The sequence below is a fragment of the Pyrgilauda ruficollis genome, unplaced genomic scaffold (genome assembly GCF_017590135.1).
Source record: "Pyrgilauda ruficollis isolate IOZ18807 unplaced genomic scaffold, ASM1759013v1 scaffold306, whole genome shotgun sequence".
NCBI classification, from domain to species: Eukaryota; Metazoa; Chordata; class Aves; order Passeriformes; family Passeridae; genus Pyrgilauda; species Pyrgilauda ruficollis.
Window position 1 is genome coordinate 1 of NW_024524445.1, and position 15,277 is coordinate 15,277.

At 70.4% G+C, this 15,277-nt stretch overlaps 1 protein-coding gene across 1 annotated transcript; it reads right to left on the reverse strand.

Annotated features, from left to right (window-relative positions):
• Positions 1–6: 6 nt before the first annotated feature.
• Positions 7–15,061, reverse strand: SLC4A2 (solute carrier family 4 member 2). Its single transcript, XM_041473893.1, has 24 exons — positions 15,005–15,061; positions 14,310–14,360; positions 9,760–9,903; positions 7,346–7,517; positions 6,986–7,221; positions 6,713–6,837; positions 6,344–6,567; positions 5,508–5,644; positions 5,254–5,434; positions 5,033–5,168; positions 4,714–4,897; positions 4,522–4,636; positions 4,255–4,439; positions 3,513–3,726; positions 3,206–3,427; positions 2,917–3,065; positions 2,562–2,756; positions 2,247–2,489; positions 2,036–2,125; positions 1,604–1,770; positions 1,268–1,521; positions 849–1,018; positions 368–541; positions 7–242 (listed from the first exon to the last, which is right to left on the reverse strand). The coding sequence occupies exons 3-24, from the start codon at positions 9,817–9,819 to the stop codon at positions 162–164; spliced, it is 3,714 nt and encodes a 1,237-aa protein (XP_041329827.1). The 5' UTR covers positions 9,820–9,903; positions 14,310–14,360; positions 15,005–15,061; the 3' UTR covers positions 7–161.
• Between the last annotated feature and the right edge of the window lie 216 nt (positions 15,062–15,277).

The window sequence follows — 15,277 nt, forward strand, 5'->3', positions numbered from 1 at the left end:
GGGCGGGCAGCAGGTGTCCGAGGGGCTGAACCGCGGGGCCGAGCCTGGGGCCGGCTCTCTTTGGCGGTGCCCTCCGAGGGCCTGGGGAGCGCAGGGCCCCGTCCCCCGGGCACGGCCGCTGCCCCGGCCCCGCGCGGAGCTCCCGTGAGCCGCTGGCGCCGTCACACCGGCATCGGCATCTCGTTGTACTCGTCCACACCTTCCCGCTCGTCCAGGATGGGCTCGGCCTCGGCTGCGTCCAGCTGCAGGACACGGCGGCTGAGGGGCGGCCAGGGCACCCCGGGAACCCAGTGACCCCGGAGCCCCCCGAGCCCCCGGGAGCCCCCGGCCCTGCCGCGCCGCGGGGCCCAGCGGTGCGGCCACTTACACACTTCATTTCCCGGTCGGTGAAGATGCGGCTGAGCAGGCACATGCGGAGCGGCACCGTGAGGATGAGGATGAAGGGGAAGGCGAGGGAGGCCACAGTGGACATGACGGCCCAGAGCACGGCCAGGCAGGCCAGCTGCAGCCCGGTGAACAGGTGCATGCGCAGCGTGCGCACCTGGGCACACAGGGCTGTCAGGGCTGGGGCTGAGCAAGGAGCCGTGCCCGGCCAGCCCGGGCAGCTCCACGCTCAGGACACACAGGGCGTCCCCCTGTGTCCCCCTCCCACGGCGGGCACAGCTTGGCCCGGGGTACCCACTCCCCCAGACACGGCCCCCCGAGTCCCCACTCTGCCCCCTAAACAAGGCTCTGCCACAGCCTGTGCTGCAGGCACCGCAGCGCTCCCACACAAGGGCACCCCAGCCTGGCTGCTGTCCCAGACAAGGGTCCTGCCCCTAAGGATCCTCCCCAGGCCCCCTCCCCACCTTTTTGACATAGGTGACATCAGGGTGGTGCTTGGGGGGCATCAGCAGCAGCTGCAGGCGCTCGTAGAACTGGATGCCATTGAGGGAGGTGACGCCCATGTAGAGGAAGATGCCGAAGAGCACGGCCAGTGGGATCTGCCGCAGCAGGTCCCCGATGACGATGGACAGCCCTGGGCCGAAGCAGTGGCAGCCTGGGGAGGGGGCTCCGCACAGCCCTCCAGCCCCACCTCCCCCTCACACGGGGAGGGTCCCCATCCCTGTGTCCACTGGGGACAGGATGGCCACACCAATTTGGCCGGGGCTCAGGGTGCCCCAGCTCCATTCCCCACACTGCCCCCTCCCCACCGCAGCCCCCTGTGGCTCCCCAGCCCCCTCCCCACGTCGCTGCAGTCCCCCCAGCACCCGAGGGCCGGACCTACCAACCAGCACGGCCACCAGCAGCCCAGTGACCCGCTGCTCCTTCACCTCCTGGATCTTGGGCTTGTCCCCAGGTGCCACGGCCTTGCTCATGACGGTGAGGGCGTTGGCATGGGTGACGGAGCGCACGGTGGCTGCGGCGAGCCAGGGCAGCCCGAAGAGCGCGAAGAAGCCGCCCATGGCCACGATGAGCAGGAGGTCGAGGTGGAACCCAGAGCCCTTCTGCAGCATCCGCTCCTTCTTGCTGATGATCAGCCTGGGAACCAGGGCACACAGTTGGCACAGCACGGGCTCCCCCTGCCCCACCAATGCCCCCTGCCCGCCTCCACTGCACTCACGTGGTGATCTGGGTCTCCATGAAGATGAGGATGAAGACGAGGATGGCGGGGAGGCCGCTGGCCACCATCATCCACACAGGGAAGGCACTCTGCACCCCCAGGGGGTTGATCACCCAACCCCGCTTGTCTGGGGCTGTCACCGAGAACCCACTGGGCACACTCAGCTTCTGCAGGGGGAGACAAATGCTGAGAGGCACTGGCTGTGCCCCATAGAGTGCCATGGAGGCACCGGGACCATGGAGGCACCGGGACTCCCAGCAGCCAGACTCAGAGGGAGAGAGAAGGTCAGATGCTGGCACAGAGCAGGTGCAGCCCTGCTGGGAGCAGAAGGAGCTGCTCACCCGCAGCCAGGACAATGGGATGGGGCACAGGGATCCCTAGGATGGTGTGGGATTAGGTGTCCTGCCCAGGCAGTGGATGGTGGCTGCTCACCTGTGTGTAGGTGTCCTGGATGCTGTAGTCCACCAGCACCATCACCAGGATGGCGATGGGCACCCCAAAGTCCCCGATGAGCCTCCGGATCTGGGGGAACACCAGCGCCAGCCTGGCCACAGCCCTCCTGGTTCACCCCAGCCCCCCCAGGCTCACCCCAGCCCCCCCAGGCTCACCCCAGCCCCACGGCCGCACGGCCGTCCCCACGCACCCGCCCAGGGAAGAAGCGGCTGTTCTTGAACTTGCGCAGGAAGAAGGCGATGAAGAAGGTGCCAGCCATGAGCACGAGGGAGAGCAGCGCCGTGTTGGGCTGTCCCGTGACCTTGGTGACACCGCGGGCAGCCGGGCCGGTGGCCAGGGCTGTGGTGTTGGCCACGGCCACGCTGCCGTTGCCCCAGGCCTCAGCCGAGGTGTTGGTGCTCAGGCAGCCGTGCAGGGGGTGCTCTTGGAAGATCTGGAGCAGGAGGATGGGATGCTCAGCCCCATCCTGCCTGCCCCAGCCCCCCAGCTCACCCCCACAGCTCACCTTGGCCAGCTTGGAAAAGGTCTCATAGATGAAGATGAGGGAGATGAGAAAGGCAAAGATCTCCTGGGTGAAGCGGGAGACGAAGCGCACCAGGAAGCTGCCCTCAAAGGCCACCATGACCAGCACGATGAGGATGAGCCAAAAGCCGATCCAGACACGCCCCACCAGGTACTCCAGCTCGTTGGACGTGCAGAACTGCCCAGCCGTGCAGACAGACGGACGGACAGACGGGTGTCAGGATGGTCACGGGGCTGGGCAGAGCCCTGGCAGGAGGGCTGTGGGGACGTCTGCCCCGGGCAGCGGGGCTGGGGTGGGGGTGTCTCCCCAGCCCCCAGGGCAGACCCCAGCAGCTCACCGTGAAGAAGGCTTCCTCAAAGACCAGCAGCGGCCCCGAGAAGCCGATGACGAGCAGGGGCTGAGCACCCAGCAGGCAGAAGAGGACGCCCTGCAGCGACGTGGAGATGATCAGCTCCGACACCCCGATCAGGTCCTGCGTCTTCTCCCCTGCGGCAGCACAGGCTCAGGCACACCATCGGCGTGGGCCCTGGGTCACAGCCCTGTCCCAGCACACACAGCGGGCTGCACCAGCCCCGCCTGCAGCCCCCGCAGCTGCACCAGCCCCGCAGGCTCCACACCCCACTCACCCAGCAGCCCCCCGAAGGTGATGGCGGGCGACAGCGCAGCGAAGTAGATGAAGATGACGGCAGCAATGCACTGGGGGTCCAGCGCGTCACGGAAGTCGCTCAGGTACTGGGGGTACCTCCGCCGCACGTCCCGGATCAGCCCCCCAAAGGGGCGGCCCGTGCGCCTCAGGGGGTCGTCGTCCTCCTCGGCCTCATCCTCCACCACCTTCAGCTTCAGCAGAGCTGGGGGCGAGCGGATGCACAGACAGATAGTGAGACCCCAACAGCAGGGACACCCCAAACCCTGCCCTGGCCCCAGCCCTGGCACCTTTCTCCTCAGGGGACTTGGGCTCCAGCAGCAGCCTTCGCTCCTGCTCCATCCTCTTCTTCAGCATCTCGCGCTGGAAGTGGGCGACGCTGCGCAGCAGCTCCTCACCCTGCACCTCGGACGGCGGCAGCACCACGCTGCAGTCCAGGAACTCGTTGATGGCATTCAGAAGGTCGTGACGGTCATCAGCCAGGTAGGCAGCCTCGTGGAATTGCTGGGGGGCCATGGCAGGGTCAGTGCCCACACCACAGCTCTGTGGCTCCTGAGAGCCCGGTGCCACACAGCCCCAAACCCACGGCCTCGGGATGGCCCCGTCCTGGCACGGCCCTGAGCCCCCAGCCCTGCCAGAGCCCTGGCCCCCACCCAGTATGGCCACGAGACCCCAGCATGGCAAGGCCCAACTGCTATCCTGGCATGGCCCCAAGCTCCCCAGCCCCGACAGGACTCCAAGTCCTCATCCTGGCATTTCTCTGAGACCCCAGCATTGGCATAACCTGGGTCCTCCAGCCCATCCCATCTGAGTCCTGAGCTGCTGGCCCCATCACAGCCCCAAACCCCCAGTCCAGTGCTGTCTCAAGACCATAGTCCCAGCACGACCCTGAGCCCCCAGCCCTGGCACAAAACCCCTGAGCTCCCTGCCCTGCACAGCCTCGAGCCCCCCCAGCAGAGCCCTGAACCCCCATCCTGGTACAGCCCCAAACCCCTCAAGCGGGCACAGCCTGAGCCCCCGGCCGGCAGGGACCTTGTCGGACATGAGGGTGGAGATGGAGCGCCCAATCTCGTGGTAGTCCATGTGGGTGCTGCTGGGGCCCAGCAGCACGAAGAGGAACCGCACAGGCACGGGCACCTCCAGCACCGCGTCCAGCTCCACGGCCTCCTGCAGCCGCACGAAGGCCATGGTGGGCTGGTCCAGGAACTCCACACAGCCTGAGGGGCACAGGGGACACAGGGGTCACCGGGGTGCCTGGCATGCGCTGCCCACACCCCCAGCCTGCCCACCCCTCCATACCCACGAGCACCACTGTGGCCTCAGCGTTGTCCGGGATCTTCTCCAGCAGCTTCAGCTCGTGCTTTGACTTGGAGCGAGTGATGCCGGCTGGGGGTGTGGGCGTGAGGACCTCCCTCTGTGGGGACAGAGTGGGGGACCGGGGTCAGGGCCCTTCCCCAGGGCTTGGGCAGGGCTGGGGGCCGTGGCACCCACCTCCCGCTCCACGTCGACGCGCGTGTCGTGCTCGCCGGCGTGGCCAGCTATGAGGGGCTCGGTGACGGCTGGCTCGCTGCCCTCAGCCACGTGGTTGGTGCTGTGGTGGTGCACGAGCAGGGAGCCCAGGCTGCCCGCCGAGATGTTCCGCGGGAAGGAGAACTCCTTCTCGTCGCTCGGGTGGCTGCGGGACAGGGCCAGGGCTGTCCGTGGTGGCCCAGCGGCACAGCCATCGCCAGGATCCCAGGGACAGCGTCAGCCCCACAGCTCAGGGAGCACAGCCCGGGGGGAAGGGGCTGTGTTCGTGCCCCCTGCCCACCTGTGCTTGAGCAGCAGCGCCCGCAGCACGTTGGCACGGTCCTCAGCCCGGATCTGGTCCGTGATGACCATCTGCTCCACCACCTGGTGAGCCACCCCCGGCAGCGTCTTTTGGTCCAGGTCCAGGAGCACAGCCCCTGGGAAACGGCGCGGGTGCTGAGGCCAGCACGGAGAGGACCCCACCTCACCATGGGCCCCACGGGGTGGCCTCCACCTCCCTACCGTGGGCCAGGGTCTTGCGGAGCTCCAGGAGGCTGCGGAAGGACAGGGAGGCCACATGTGGCTTGCCCCAGCGGTCTGTCTCCTCCTCCACGTCCTCCTCAAACTTGATCCAGCGCGCCGTCTCCTTCCACTGCAGCTCCTGGTTCTTGTCCAGCACCAGCTCGTTCAGCTCCACAAACACCTGCAGCACGGCCGGGTCAGTGCTGTGACCCCAGGGCCCCCGTCCCTGCCCGTCCCTGCCCAGGAGCCCGCACCTCGTGGGGCTGCCGGTCCTGCTTGCGCTGCCGCGTGCTGGGCTCCTTGTGGTCCTTGCTGACGTGCACCACCTGTGCCTTGGCGCTCTTCCGCACCAGGTGCCGGCGCACGCCCGGCACGTCCTCAAAGCGGTGACCTGCGGGGGTCGGCAGTGGGGGGTGGCCCTGCATCTCAGACCCAGCGCAGGGGACACTGAGCCCTGCCACGGGCGGCTGTGGAGCTGTGGGAGGTATTCTGCCTGGGATAGCTCAGGGCACAGCCATCATCCCACTGCTGAGGGCAAGTGCTGCAGCTTTGGGGGGTCACTTGGTCACCGCCAGCAATGCCACCAATCACGGTGGCTCCTGGCACCAGCGTCACCTGCTCCCTGTGTGCCCACCCGTGGCCACTGGCACATGGGCTCTGCCCTGGCTGTGCTCCCCCAGGAGCTCCACAGCATCACCCACCACCCTGAGAGTCCTGGGCTGTGAATCCCTGGGGCTGCTGAGGGCCCGGTGGAGCCACCACCACTGCTGCTGCTGTCACTGGCTCCAGCTGCCCCGGGCCCAGCTCCTGGCACCAGGGATGGATCCCCTGTGGTTGTGCCTAGCACTGGGAGCAAAGTCAGTGCCTGCACCCAGCCCAGCTTGGCTGCAGCCACAAGGCAACTTGGCACTGCCAGCCCCACCATCCCAAATCCACCATCCCCAGCACTGCCAGCCCCACCATCCCAAACCCACTATCCCCAGCACTGCCAGCCCCACTGTTCCCAGCCCCCCTCCACTGTCCCACCACACTCGCCCGACACAGAGTGGCCACCAGGGCAGCCCCAGGTGCACAGCCCCCACTCACTCACTCTTCATGTAGTCCAGGTCAGCCGAGGCCAGTGTCTGTGCCTCCGACTCGTCCGTGGGCATGCTCTGGTAGCGGTCCTGCTCGGCAGCCGTCATGCTGCCGATGCAGCGCCGCTCGTGCAGGTTGTAGCTGCGGTGCCCCGGCTGCGACTTCGGCGCAGGGCGGCCCGGGGACCCAGCCTCGGCGGCTGCCCCCTCCCCCAGAGCCCCCTGCTCTGCATCCGGGCTGCAAGGCAGGAGCCCAGCTCAGTGCTGAGCCCCGCTCTGCACCCCAGTCCTGCCACGGGGTACGGGAGGGGCTGTCCAGCCCCAGCCCCGGCCAGAGGATGCTGCCCACACCCCAGGAGCCCAGCTCCCCAACCCCAGCTCACCTGCTGGCCTGGGCTTCCCTCGGGGCCGTGCCCCCTCGGGGCTCGGGGGGGGAGCCGGGCAGAGCCGCGGGGGCTGCCGGCTCCTCTGCCGGCCGGTCGGTCACCTCATCCTCCTGCAGGAAGAACTGGGGGGGCTGCGGGTGAGCCGGCTGCTGGGGAGCCGTGTCTCCCTGGCCACGGCAGCACCGGGCCCAGCTCCTCCGGTGCCCAGCTGTGCCCGGACACGCTGTGCCGGGGGGGCACAGCGCTGCCCCACCCCTGCCCTGCCCTCACCTGCACTGCCTCGGCTGGCCCGGGCTGCCGCAGCTCCTCCGCCGACCGCTCCGTCTCCGTGTCGCACGCGTCATCCTCATCCTCTTCAGCCTCCTCGATGGTGGGGGTCTCTCCGGGGACAGAGGCACGCCGGGCCTTCTTTTTGCCCTTTTTCGGGATCCCCTTCTTGCGGCGGGCGTCAGAGGGCAGGTGCGTGGAGAGCGGGTGGTGGATGTGGTGGGACGACTGGCGGTGGTCTGGGGGGACCGGGAGTTGGTGCTGTGTTCCCTGCCCATTTCCTGCCAGCTCCCCACTCCCTGCTTGCCCCCTGTCCGCTCCCTGCCCGTCCCCCGCTCCGAGCCCGCCCTTGGCCCCGCTCACACTCGAAGTCCTCCTCGCCGTAGCTGCGCCCGGCCTCCTCGGCGTTGCGGGGGTGAGCGTCGTTCAGGATCTCCTCGAAGCGCTCCACGCCCAGGGCCTTGTTCAGGTCCTTCTCCTCCTCCTCCTCCTCGCCGAAGGCAGGTGAGCCGGCGCCCAGCGCCTCCTGCTCGGGCTGCGGGCAGGGAGCAGGGATGAGCGGGCACCCGGCAGTGCTGGCACCGCTGCCAACCCCGGAGCGCCCCGGTCACACAGCCCCGCCAGAGGCTGAGCCACGAAGGCACCCAGGGGCTGGGCACCCCTGCCTGGGCTGGGCACCCCTCCCTTGGGCTGGGCACCCCTGCCTGGGCTGGGCACCCCGCATCATTCCCACCCCCAGCACGCCCGGCCTCAGCGCTGTGCGCCGGTGTCACCTCCACCCCATGTGCCACAGCACCGCAGCTCCAGGCCCTGGGCTGTGCCCCGGGTATCCCGTGCCCTGCTCTCCTCCGAACGGGACCCAGCCCCCCAGTGCGGTGCCCCTGGACAACCTCAGCCCCCAGAGTGGGGTGCCCCGGTGCCGTGCCCCCCGCCCCCCCAGTGCTGTCCCTGCACCCGCAGAGCCCCCGGGTCTGTGCCCCCTGCCCAGGGGTACCCCCCACTGCCCCGGGGGGTGCTGGGGGGTGCAGGGGGCAAGGGTGGGCTCACACGGGAATGCGGAGCTGGGGGGGGACATGGAGGATGCGTGGCTGGCGGCTGCAGGGGGCTTGCTGGGGCAGTGCGGGAGGGGCTGCGGGGGGCGCGTCCCCGGCCGGTCCTACCTGAGTCATGGCGGAGCCGCTCCCTCCGCAGCTCCCGCAGCGCTTTATCGGAGCGGGCGGCGGCTCCGTCCCGGCCTTGCCAAATATTGACGGAGCCGCCTCGCGCCCGTCTCAAGGTGACGGCGAACGCAGAGGGCACCGGCGGCACCGCGGCACCGGCGGCGGCCCCGGAGCGACCGGCCCCCCCTCCCGGAATGCACCGACTCGCCCCGGGATGCACCGGGCCCCGCAGGATGCGCCGGGCCCACTCGGGATGCGCCGATCCCCCCGCCAACTCCGGCCCCCCGGGACGCACCGACACCCCGGGACGCAGCAGCCCCTCCCGCCGAGCCCCGGCCCCGCGAACAGCCGGGGGCTCCGGGCCGAGCTCGGATTGCCCCTGGAGTGCAGCGAGCCCACGGCCGCGCTCCCATCCCCCGGGGCTGCACGGACCCCCGGTAAATCCCCCCCAGCCTTGCACCCCTCAGCCCCTGCGGGGGCTGCACAGCCGAGCCCCCCGCCACGGCCTCACCCAGTGACCCCGGGACCCCCGGAGTGGGGGGAAGGGGGGTACAGGGGCACCCCAGGCAGCAGGATCTGCCTGCAGGGACACCCCGGGCAGCGGGGGGGAGCTCCCAGCACCCCGAGTGGGCACCCCAGAAGCACTTGCGGGTCCCGGGCTGTGCCATGGCCACCCCACACGAACCCCAGCCCAGGAGTCAGGTTTGGGCACAGGTGCCCCGTGCCCGTCCCCACTGCGCAGTGACCCCTGGGCCCCCCAGGGGGTTACCCGGAGGGTGACACGGGGGGTGACCCAGGTGGTGACCCCCGCCACCCCATCACACCCCGGCACACAGAGGCTGCCACGTGATGGCAGCGGTGCCGTCAGACCACGTCCTGCACCTGCATTTCCCACTCCTGCCACATCCCTCCCACCATCCCCGAGACCCCTTTGATCCCCCAGACCCCCCCAGCCCCTTTGGTCATGGCCCCACGGCCCCAAACCTGCCGGGCCCCATCCTGCACCCCAGCAGCACCCACCACACCTTTGTGCGGCACCTGGCATCACCGTGGCACAGGTGGGCACGGTGCCCTGGGTTGGCAGTGCAGAGAGAGCCCCCAGAGCCCCCCTAGGCCGCAGCTTACCCGGGAGCCCCGGAGGAACTCCATCAGGATGGGGCCGGTCCCATTCCCGGTCACGTGCGCCCGGCGGGGCTCGCCAGCAGCACCGGGCGGCCGCGGCGGGACACGGGGGTCAATCATTAACTCGCCCGGGAACCGTCGCCAGAGCAGCGCTGGCACTGCGGGCACCGCCACGGCCGTGCCACCAGCGGCACTGGCACCGTGCCGGCCCCAAGGGCGCCCGGCACCGCTGGCCTGGCCTGCCCCGGGGGCTGCTGTGGGGCACTCCCGTCCCACGGCTGAGCCATGGGGCCACACAGCACTGCCAGCACCCCACAGCCCTGCCCCACACCTGAGCCAGGTGCCATGGGCACTGCCAGCACCCCATAGCCCGGCATCGCCCAGGCGCACCAGGGCAGCAGGGGCCGTGCCATGACACCCATCACCCCTCCAGGCATTGTCAGGGGGTGCAGCCTCTCACCCCCCCGCCAAGGCGCGCCCCGCGGTGGCACTTACGCTCTGGAAGGCCGAGGACACAATGTGGTGAAGCTCGGAAGACACCTGGGAGTGGGTCATGGCGCTGGCACGGCCCCCGGCACGGCCGGCTTAGCCCTTTTCCTTCTCGCGGGGGCTCAGGGGACGCTGTCGGGGCAGCATAACCTGCGGGCGCAGGGGGGGATCAGGGGTGCCCCCGAGCCGTGCCGCAGGCGGGGGCCGGGGCTGCCCCTCCTCGGGCTGCGCTGGCTCCGGGCTGGTTTGTCTTGGCCACCGGCTGGAATGGGAGAGCTGCGGCCAAGACAAACGCCGGGAGGGGAGCGGAGTCGGGGCAGCGGGACCCCGGGCAGGCACCCAACCCCGCGGGGTGCAGGCAGGGTGCCAGAGTCGGGGGGCACAGCAGCTCCCGACCCTCCCGAAACCCCACAGCCCTCCCCCATTTCCCCGTTTCCCCATTTCACCCTTTCCCCGACCCAGCTTCCACCCACGTTTGCCCCTTGGCAGCTCCCCGGGCCCCGCGCTGACCCCTCTGGCACCAGCGTGCCGCGTTTATTGCCACGGGAGGTGGCCCACGTGACGGGGGGGACTGAGGAGGGTGGTGACGGATGACTGCGTCTCACATGGGTGGCATCACCGTCACCGTCACCGCTGGGGTGCCAGCACGGTGGCCGTGGTGAGGCTCGAGGAGCTGCGCCTCAGTGAACGCCGAGGCTGCGGCTCCGAGCCTCACCGCAGCCCTGACTCCCACCTACTCCCGAAATTCGGTGCTACCCTGCTCCGGCTTCTCCCTAATCCCCACTCCCGTCCGGGGCCGGAGCCAGCACATCCACATTCCAGCAGGCAGATTATCCGCCCTGCCACGCCGCTCTCCTGGGGCGCCCGCCAAGCCGCCGCCAGCATTCAACCCCCCAGTTCGGGACGGGACCCTCCCACGGGGGGGACGTGGGGCTGGGCCACCCCCTCGCCGGGTGCCGGGCCGCCGGCATGGCACGGTGTCGCCGCTGTGGGCACTAAGCAGCTTTTTGGGCTTAATCTCGTGGGCAGCTCGGGATTAGTTTGGGAACACACTGGGATTGTTCTCGGGAATGTCGTGCTTTCACCAAAACACCCAAAAAGGGGTCCTGGCCCCCAGGCACCACAGCAGGGGCCCGGCAGGATGGTGACACTGGGGACATGTGGCCTCCGGGAGCCAGGGGCATGACCCCGCTGGAAAGGATGACGGACAGCTGGGGGGGCACGGGGGGACACTTCTGCTTTCCACGGCAGTCGCTGAGTCACGGAGGAGCAGTGGCCGGGAACGGCTCAGGGCTCGCACCAGCCCGGTGGAAAGGGGCCAGAACAAGCCTTGATTGGTGCCCTGTGGCCAACCCCACTCCCGGGACGCTCCGGCACCCTGCGATGGGGGGACGGCTCCAGAGCAGACACCCCAGGACAGTCCCACCGTCACCGCTTGGCTGCAGTGCCGCCACCTCGCCCTCCTGCCGGGCAGAAGGGTCAGGACACACACCCGAGGCCACGGGCGACAGGACCGTGACAGTGTCGGCGCTGGCACTGCCACCGGCCGCGCCCCGCGGCACAATGGCCCCTTGTGCGAGGCCGGGCCGCCCCGGTAAGCGGGGCAGGACCGCGCTCCGGGCGGCTGCCAGCGCCGGGAGTGACCTGCCGCTGCCACGGGCGCTCAGCGCCGCTGCCACGGCCACTCCCGCGCCGCCGGAGTCACATTCCTGGGACCGGCCCTGGCCTGCCTGAGCTGCTGAGGCGATTAGAGGGCTCGGCCCTGGCCCCACACTGCCTCGGGGCTGCCCCAGAGGGCCCACGAGCTCCTGGACCCAGGCTGTGCCGGGACCCACCTCCGGCACCCCCAGCACCGGGGCAGCGGGCTGAGCACGGTGGGAAGTGGGACAACAGCGCTGGCATTCACACCGGGATACACCTGTCCACACCTGGACAACTGTGTCCTGGACATTGGGACAACCACAGCCACATCTGTGCTGGGACAATCACATCCTGGGCAGCCACAACAGGACATCCTGGACAATCACAGCCAGGACACCCACGTCCTGGGAAGCCAGGTCACACATCCACACCAGGACTACCACGTCCATAGCTCAGAGAAGAGACAAGACTCGGGGTGGGGAACCCCCAGGGCACCAAGTGTCCTCCTGCCCCCTCTCATGCCAGTGCCCCCACTAACAGTAGCAGCATGGCTCCTGCCAGAACATCTCCTGCACACACATGTGCCACCCATGATGGTGCTCACACTGGCATCAAGGCTGATGGAAACCCCCGTAGCACATTCCCCAGCCTTGGCGGTGACACCAGCTGCCCCCCTGGTGACAAGGAACAGCACACCGTGTCTGTTGTGGCCTCCCTGCTGGCAGCACCCTCCAGCACGGCGTGTGCCAGGCAGGAGGAATGGCTGGGGCGAGGCCAGCACGGCTCAGGCTGTGCCCCTCGCCTGGGCAGACATGTCCATGGAAAAGGGAAGTCAGGAGACCCCCAGTTCCCTGCAGCCTGAAATGGGGGAGCCCCAGTGGGTGCCCCAAAGATGCCCACCCCCCATCTCCCTGCAGCCCCTTGCTCACCTGGCTGCTCTGGGAGACCCGTGGGTGTCACTGGCACCCAGTGTGCCCCCAGACCCCACCCAGCAGAAGCACTTGGGACCCTGCAGCCCCACGGGACAGAGCCGGGCCAGGCACCACTGGCTGCCACCCAGCAGAGCTTCACACGCTGAAACTGCAGAAACCAACACCAAAAATGTTCACCGCCCCCCTGCCCACGACCTCAAAACCACCGGATCTGGAGATGAGTCACAGCTCTGCACCCACATGGTGCCACTACCACTGTCATTGCCACTGTCACCGATGTGCCAGTGCACCCTCTGCCACCCCAGAGAGGCCAGGACCCCCCCATGCAGCACCAGACCTGCAAGAGCCTCCTGCCACTGTCCCCATCCCTGCCACTGTCCCCATCCCTGCCACTGTCCCCGTGCCAGCCCCAGGAGGGGACAGCCACAGCTGCCCGCACAGTCCTGCAGAGACCATTGACACTTTGGTCCCTGCAGGGTGGGATACCGTGGAGCGGTGGTCTGGCACAGGGACAGCCACAGTGTCACCTGCGGCAGGGCCGGACGCCGCCCACCCACCCACCCTCGGCTGTCGGAGCCCCCGAGGAGGTGCCGCTCCCGCTGTGCCGGCCCCGGTGCCCGCACAGGCTCGCCCCACTCACCCCATCACCCGCCGAGCCGGTCAGCCAAGGCTCCCGCCGCTCCCACCCCCAGGCCGGGGTCCGGTCCGGCGGGCAGCACCGGGACCCCCGGCCCGGCAGGGGCGAGGCCGCTCCGGGGCAGGAGCGCGGGCAGCGGCGCCGTGCCCGGAGCTGCCGAGCGCTGCCCGCAGTTTTACACCGGCTCCGGAGGAAAACAAGCCGCGGGAGCAGCGGCGGGAGCGCGAGCCTTTGTTCCGCGGAGCAGCCCCGGCTCCAAACAGTGAAGCTCTGCCAAGTCCTTCGCCGTGGCTCCCGTGGCGACCCCGCCCCGGGCGTCTTTGGGGACACAGGGGACACGACCCCCTCCGCAAGGGCAGGGTCCCACCTCGGCGAGGGCTGTGCCCACCCCTTGGCCTGGCGCCCCTGGAATGCCCAGCGCGGCGCCCTCGGCAGCCAGCCCGGCCCCTGCGGCCACCCCGGCCCGGCTAATGACAGCCTGCGACTGTGGGGGCTGAAACGGGGACAGCGCGGGGACAGGCTCCCACGGTCCCTCCCTTCCGCCGGCTGGGACGGCGCTCTCCGGCAGGGTGGCACCTGGGTCACCCTCAGCCCTGCCCAGGGCACAGGAGGGGCCAGCAGGGTCCCCCGGCCCGTCCTCCGGACCCTTGCGGCAGCCCCATCTCCCGCAGCGTCGCCGCCCGCCCGGGACAGGTGACAAAGCAGGTACAGAGCTCCCCGCGCCCGGCGGAAGGGCTGCCGGCGGGGAGGCGCAGGCGCCGGTGCCAGCGGATCGTTAGAACGATCAAATCCCGGTTTTTTGGCAACCGCTTGAAGTGGTGCAGCGACCCCGAAGGGCTCGACAGCAGGTTCCCAGCTGGAGCCCCCTGCGAGGGGGGACGGGGCAGGCACGGAGCCCTTCCCGCAGCTTTGGGAGCTGCCAGCATAATTCCACTACGGAGCGACCCCAAATCCTGACACCGCACCGAAGACCGAAAGGGTCTCTGCAGCTGGCGAGAGGCAGCACGGGCAAGGCGGCCCGCACAGCCTGCTCCCAGCCCGACCCGCTGCCCGCTGCCCGGGGCGCGCTCCGGGGCCGCGGAGCCCACGCTCCGTGGGAGAGCCCCGGGCTGGAGCCGTGCCCGGCGTTGCTCAACCCCGGCTGTTTCGCAAGGGGCAGTGCCCGGTCCCCGGCGGGCACCGCGCGGCTCCCGGGCCCTCGGACCCTCCGTCCCGGGGCAGCAGGACGGCGGAGGGTGCCTGCATGACCCCAGACCCCTTCCTGGCCCTGCGGAGCCCTGCGGGGAGCGGGGGGCTGCAGACGTGTGACAGGGACACGCGGCGGGACCCCAGCCCGCGTCACTCACCTGCCGAGGGCTGCGGGGCTCAGGCGCCGCGGGGCAAGCGCATGGAGCGGCCTGGCTGCAAGAGAGGGACGAGCATGGGCGAGGGGCGCTGGCTCCCGCTGCCCCGGGACCCCCGGCACCCCGAGAGCGGGGCCCGGCGTCCCCGGGCCCGCCCCGCACGGAGCTCCGGGGCGGCGGGGCCGAGGTGCCGCGGAGCGGGCAGCGTCGCTGCCGGCCGGGAGGATGGTGCCGGGCTGTCCGGGAGGGTCCCGGGGTCCGGGGGTGCCCGGGCCGGGCATCGCTCCCCCTGCAGCCGGAGGGGCCAAGGCACCCGGAGCATGTGCCGGGAGACCCCGAGCCCCGGGACACGGCACAGCCCCTGAACCCCCCAGCGCCCCGGGGAGGAACCGGGGGAAGCAGAGCCGCGGCCGCGCCGGGACCTGGGGCTGCCAGGGCGGGGCAGGATGGCACCGGCACCGGGACCGGCACCGGGACTGGAGCTGCCGCGGGCGGGCGGGAGAGGAGGGAGCGGAATGGACGGGGCTCGGTGAGAGCAGCGTGCGGGGAGCGGGGACAGCACCGCCTGGGACGGGCGGCACCGGGAGGGGAGGGGCACCGGGACGGGACCGGCACCGGGACGGGACCGGACCAGCCGTGCTGCGCCCCGCCAGCCTCACCGCCTCCGTTCGCGATCCCGCTGCCGGTGCCGCTCTTACCGGAGAGTCCAGCCGCGCCGGGCGGGTCTGCGCGTCCCCGCGGGGAGGAACGGCGGGAGCGCGCCGGGGCGGGGCGGCACCGGGCGGGTCCGCACCGCTTCCGGCACCGACACAGCGGGTGCGGACACCGTCCCCGCAAGGGATCCCCGCAGGGCGCCCGCGCAGTGGCGCTGTCCCGGGGAAGGGGGGCGAAGGGACCGGGGGTCCGGCGGGGGCGCGGCACCGGGCGGAGCCGGGATCGAACCCGGAACCACGGGGCGGGGGCGGGGCCAT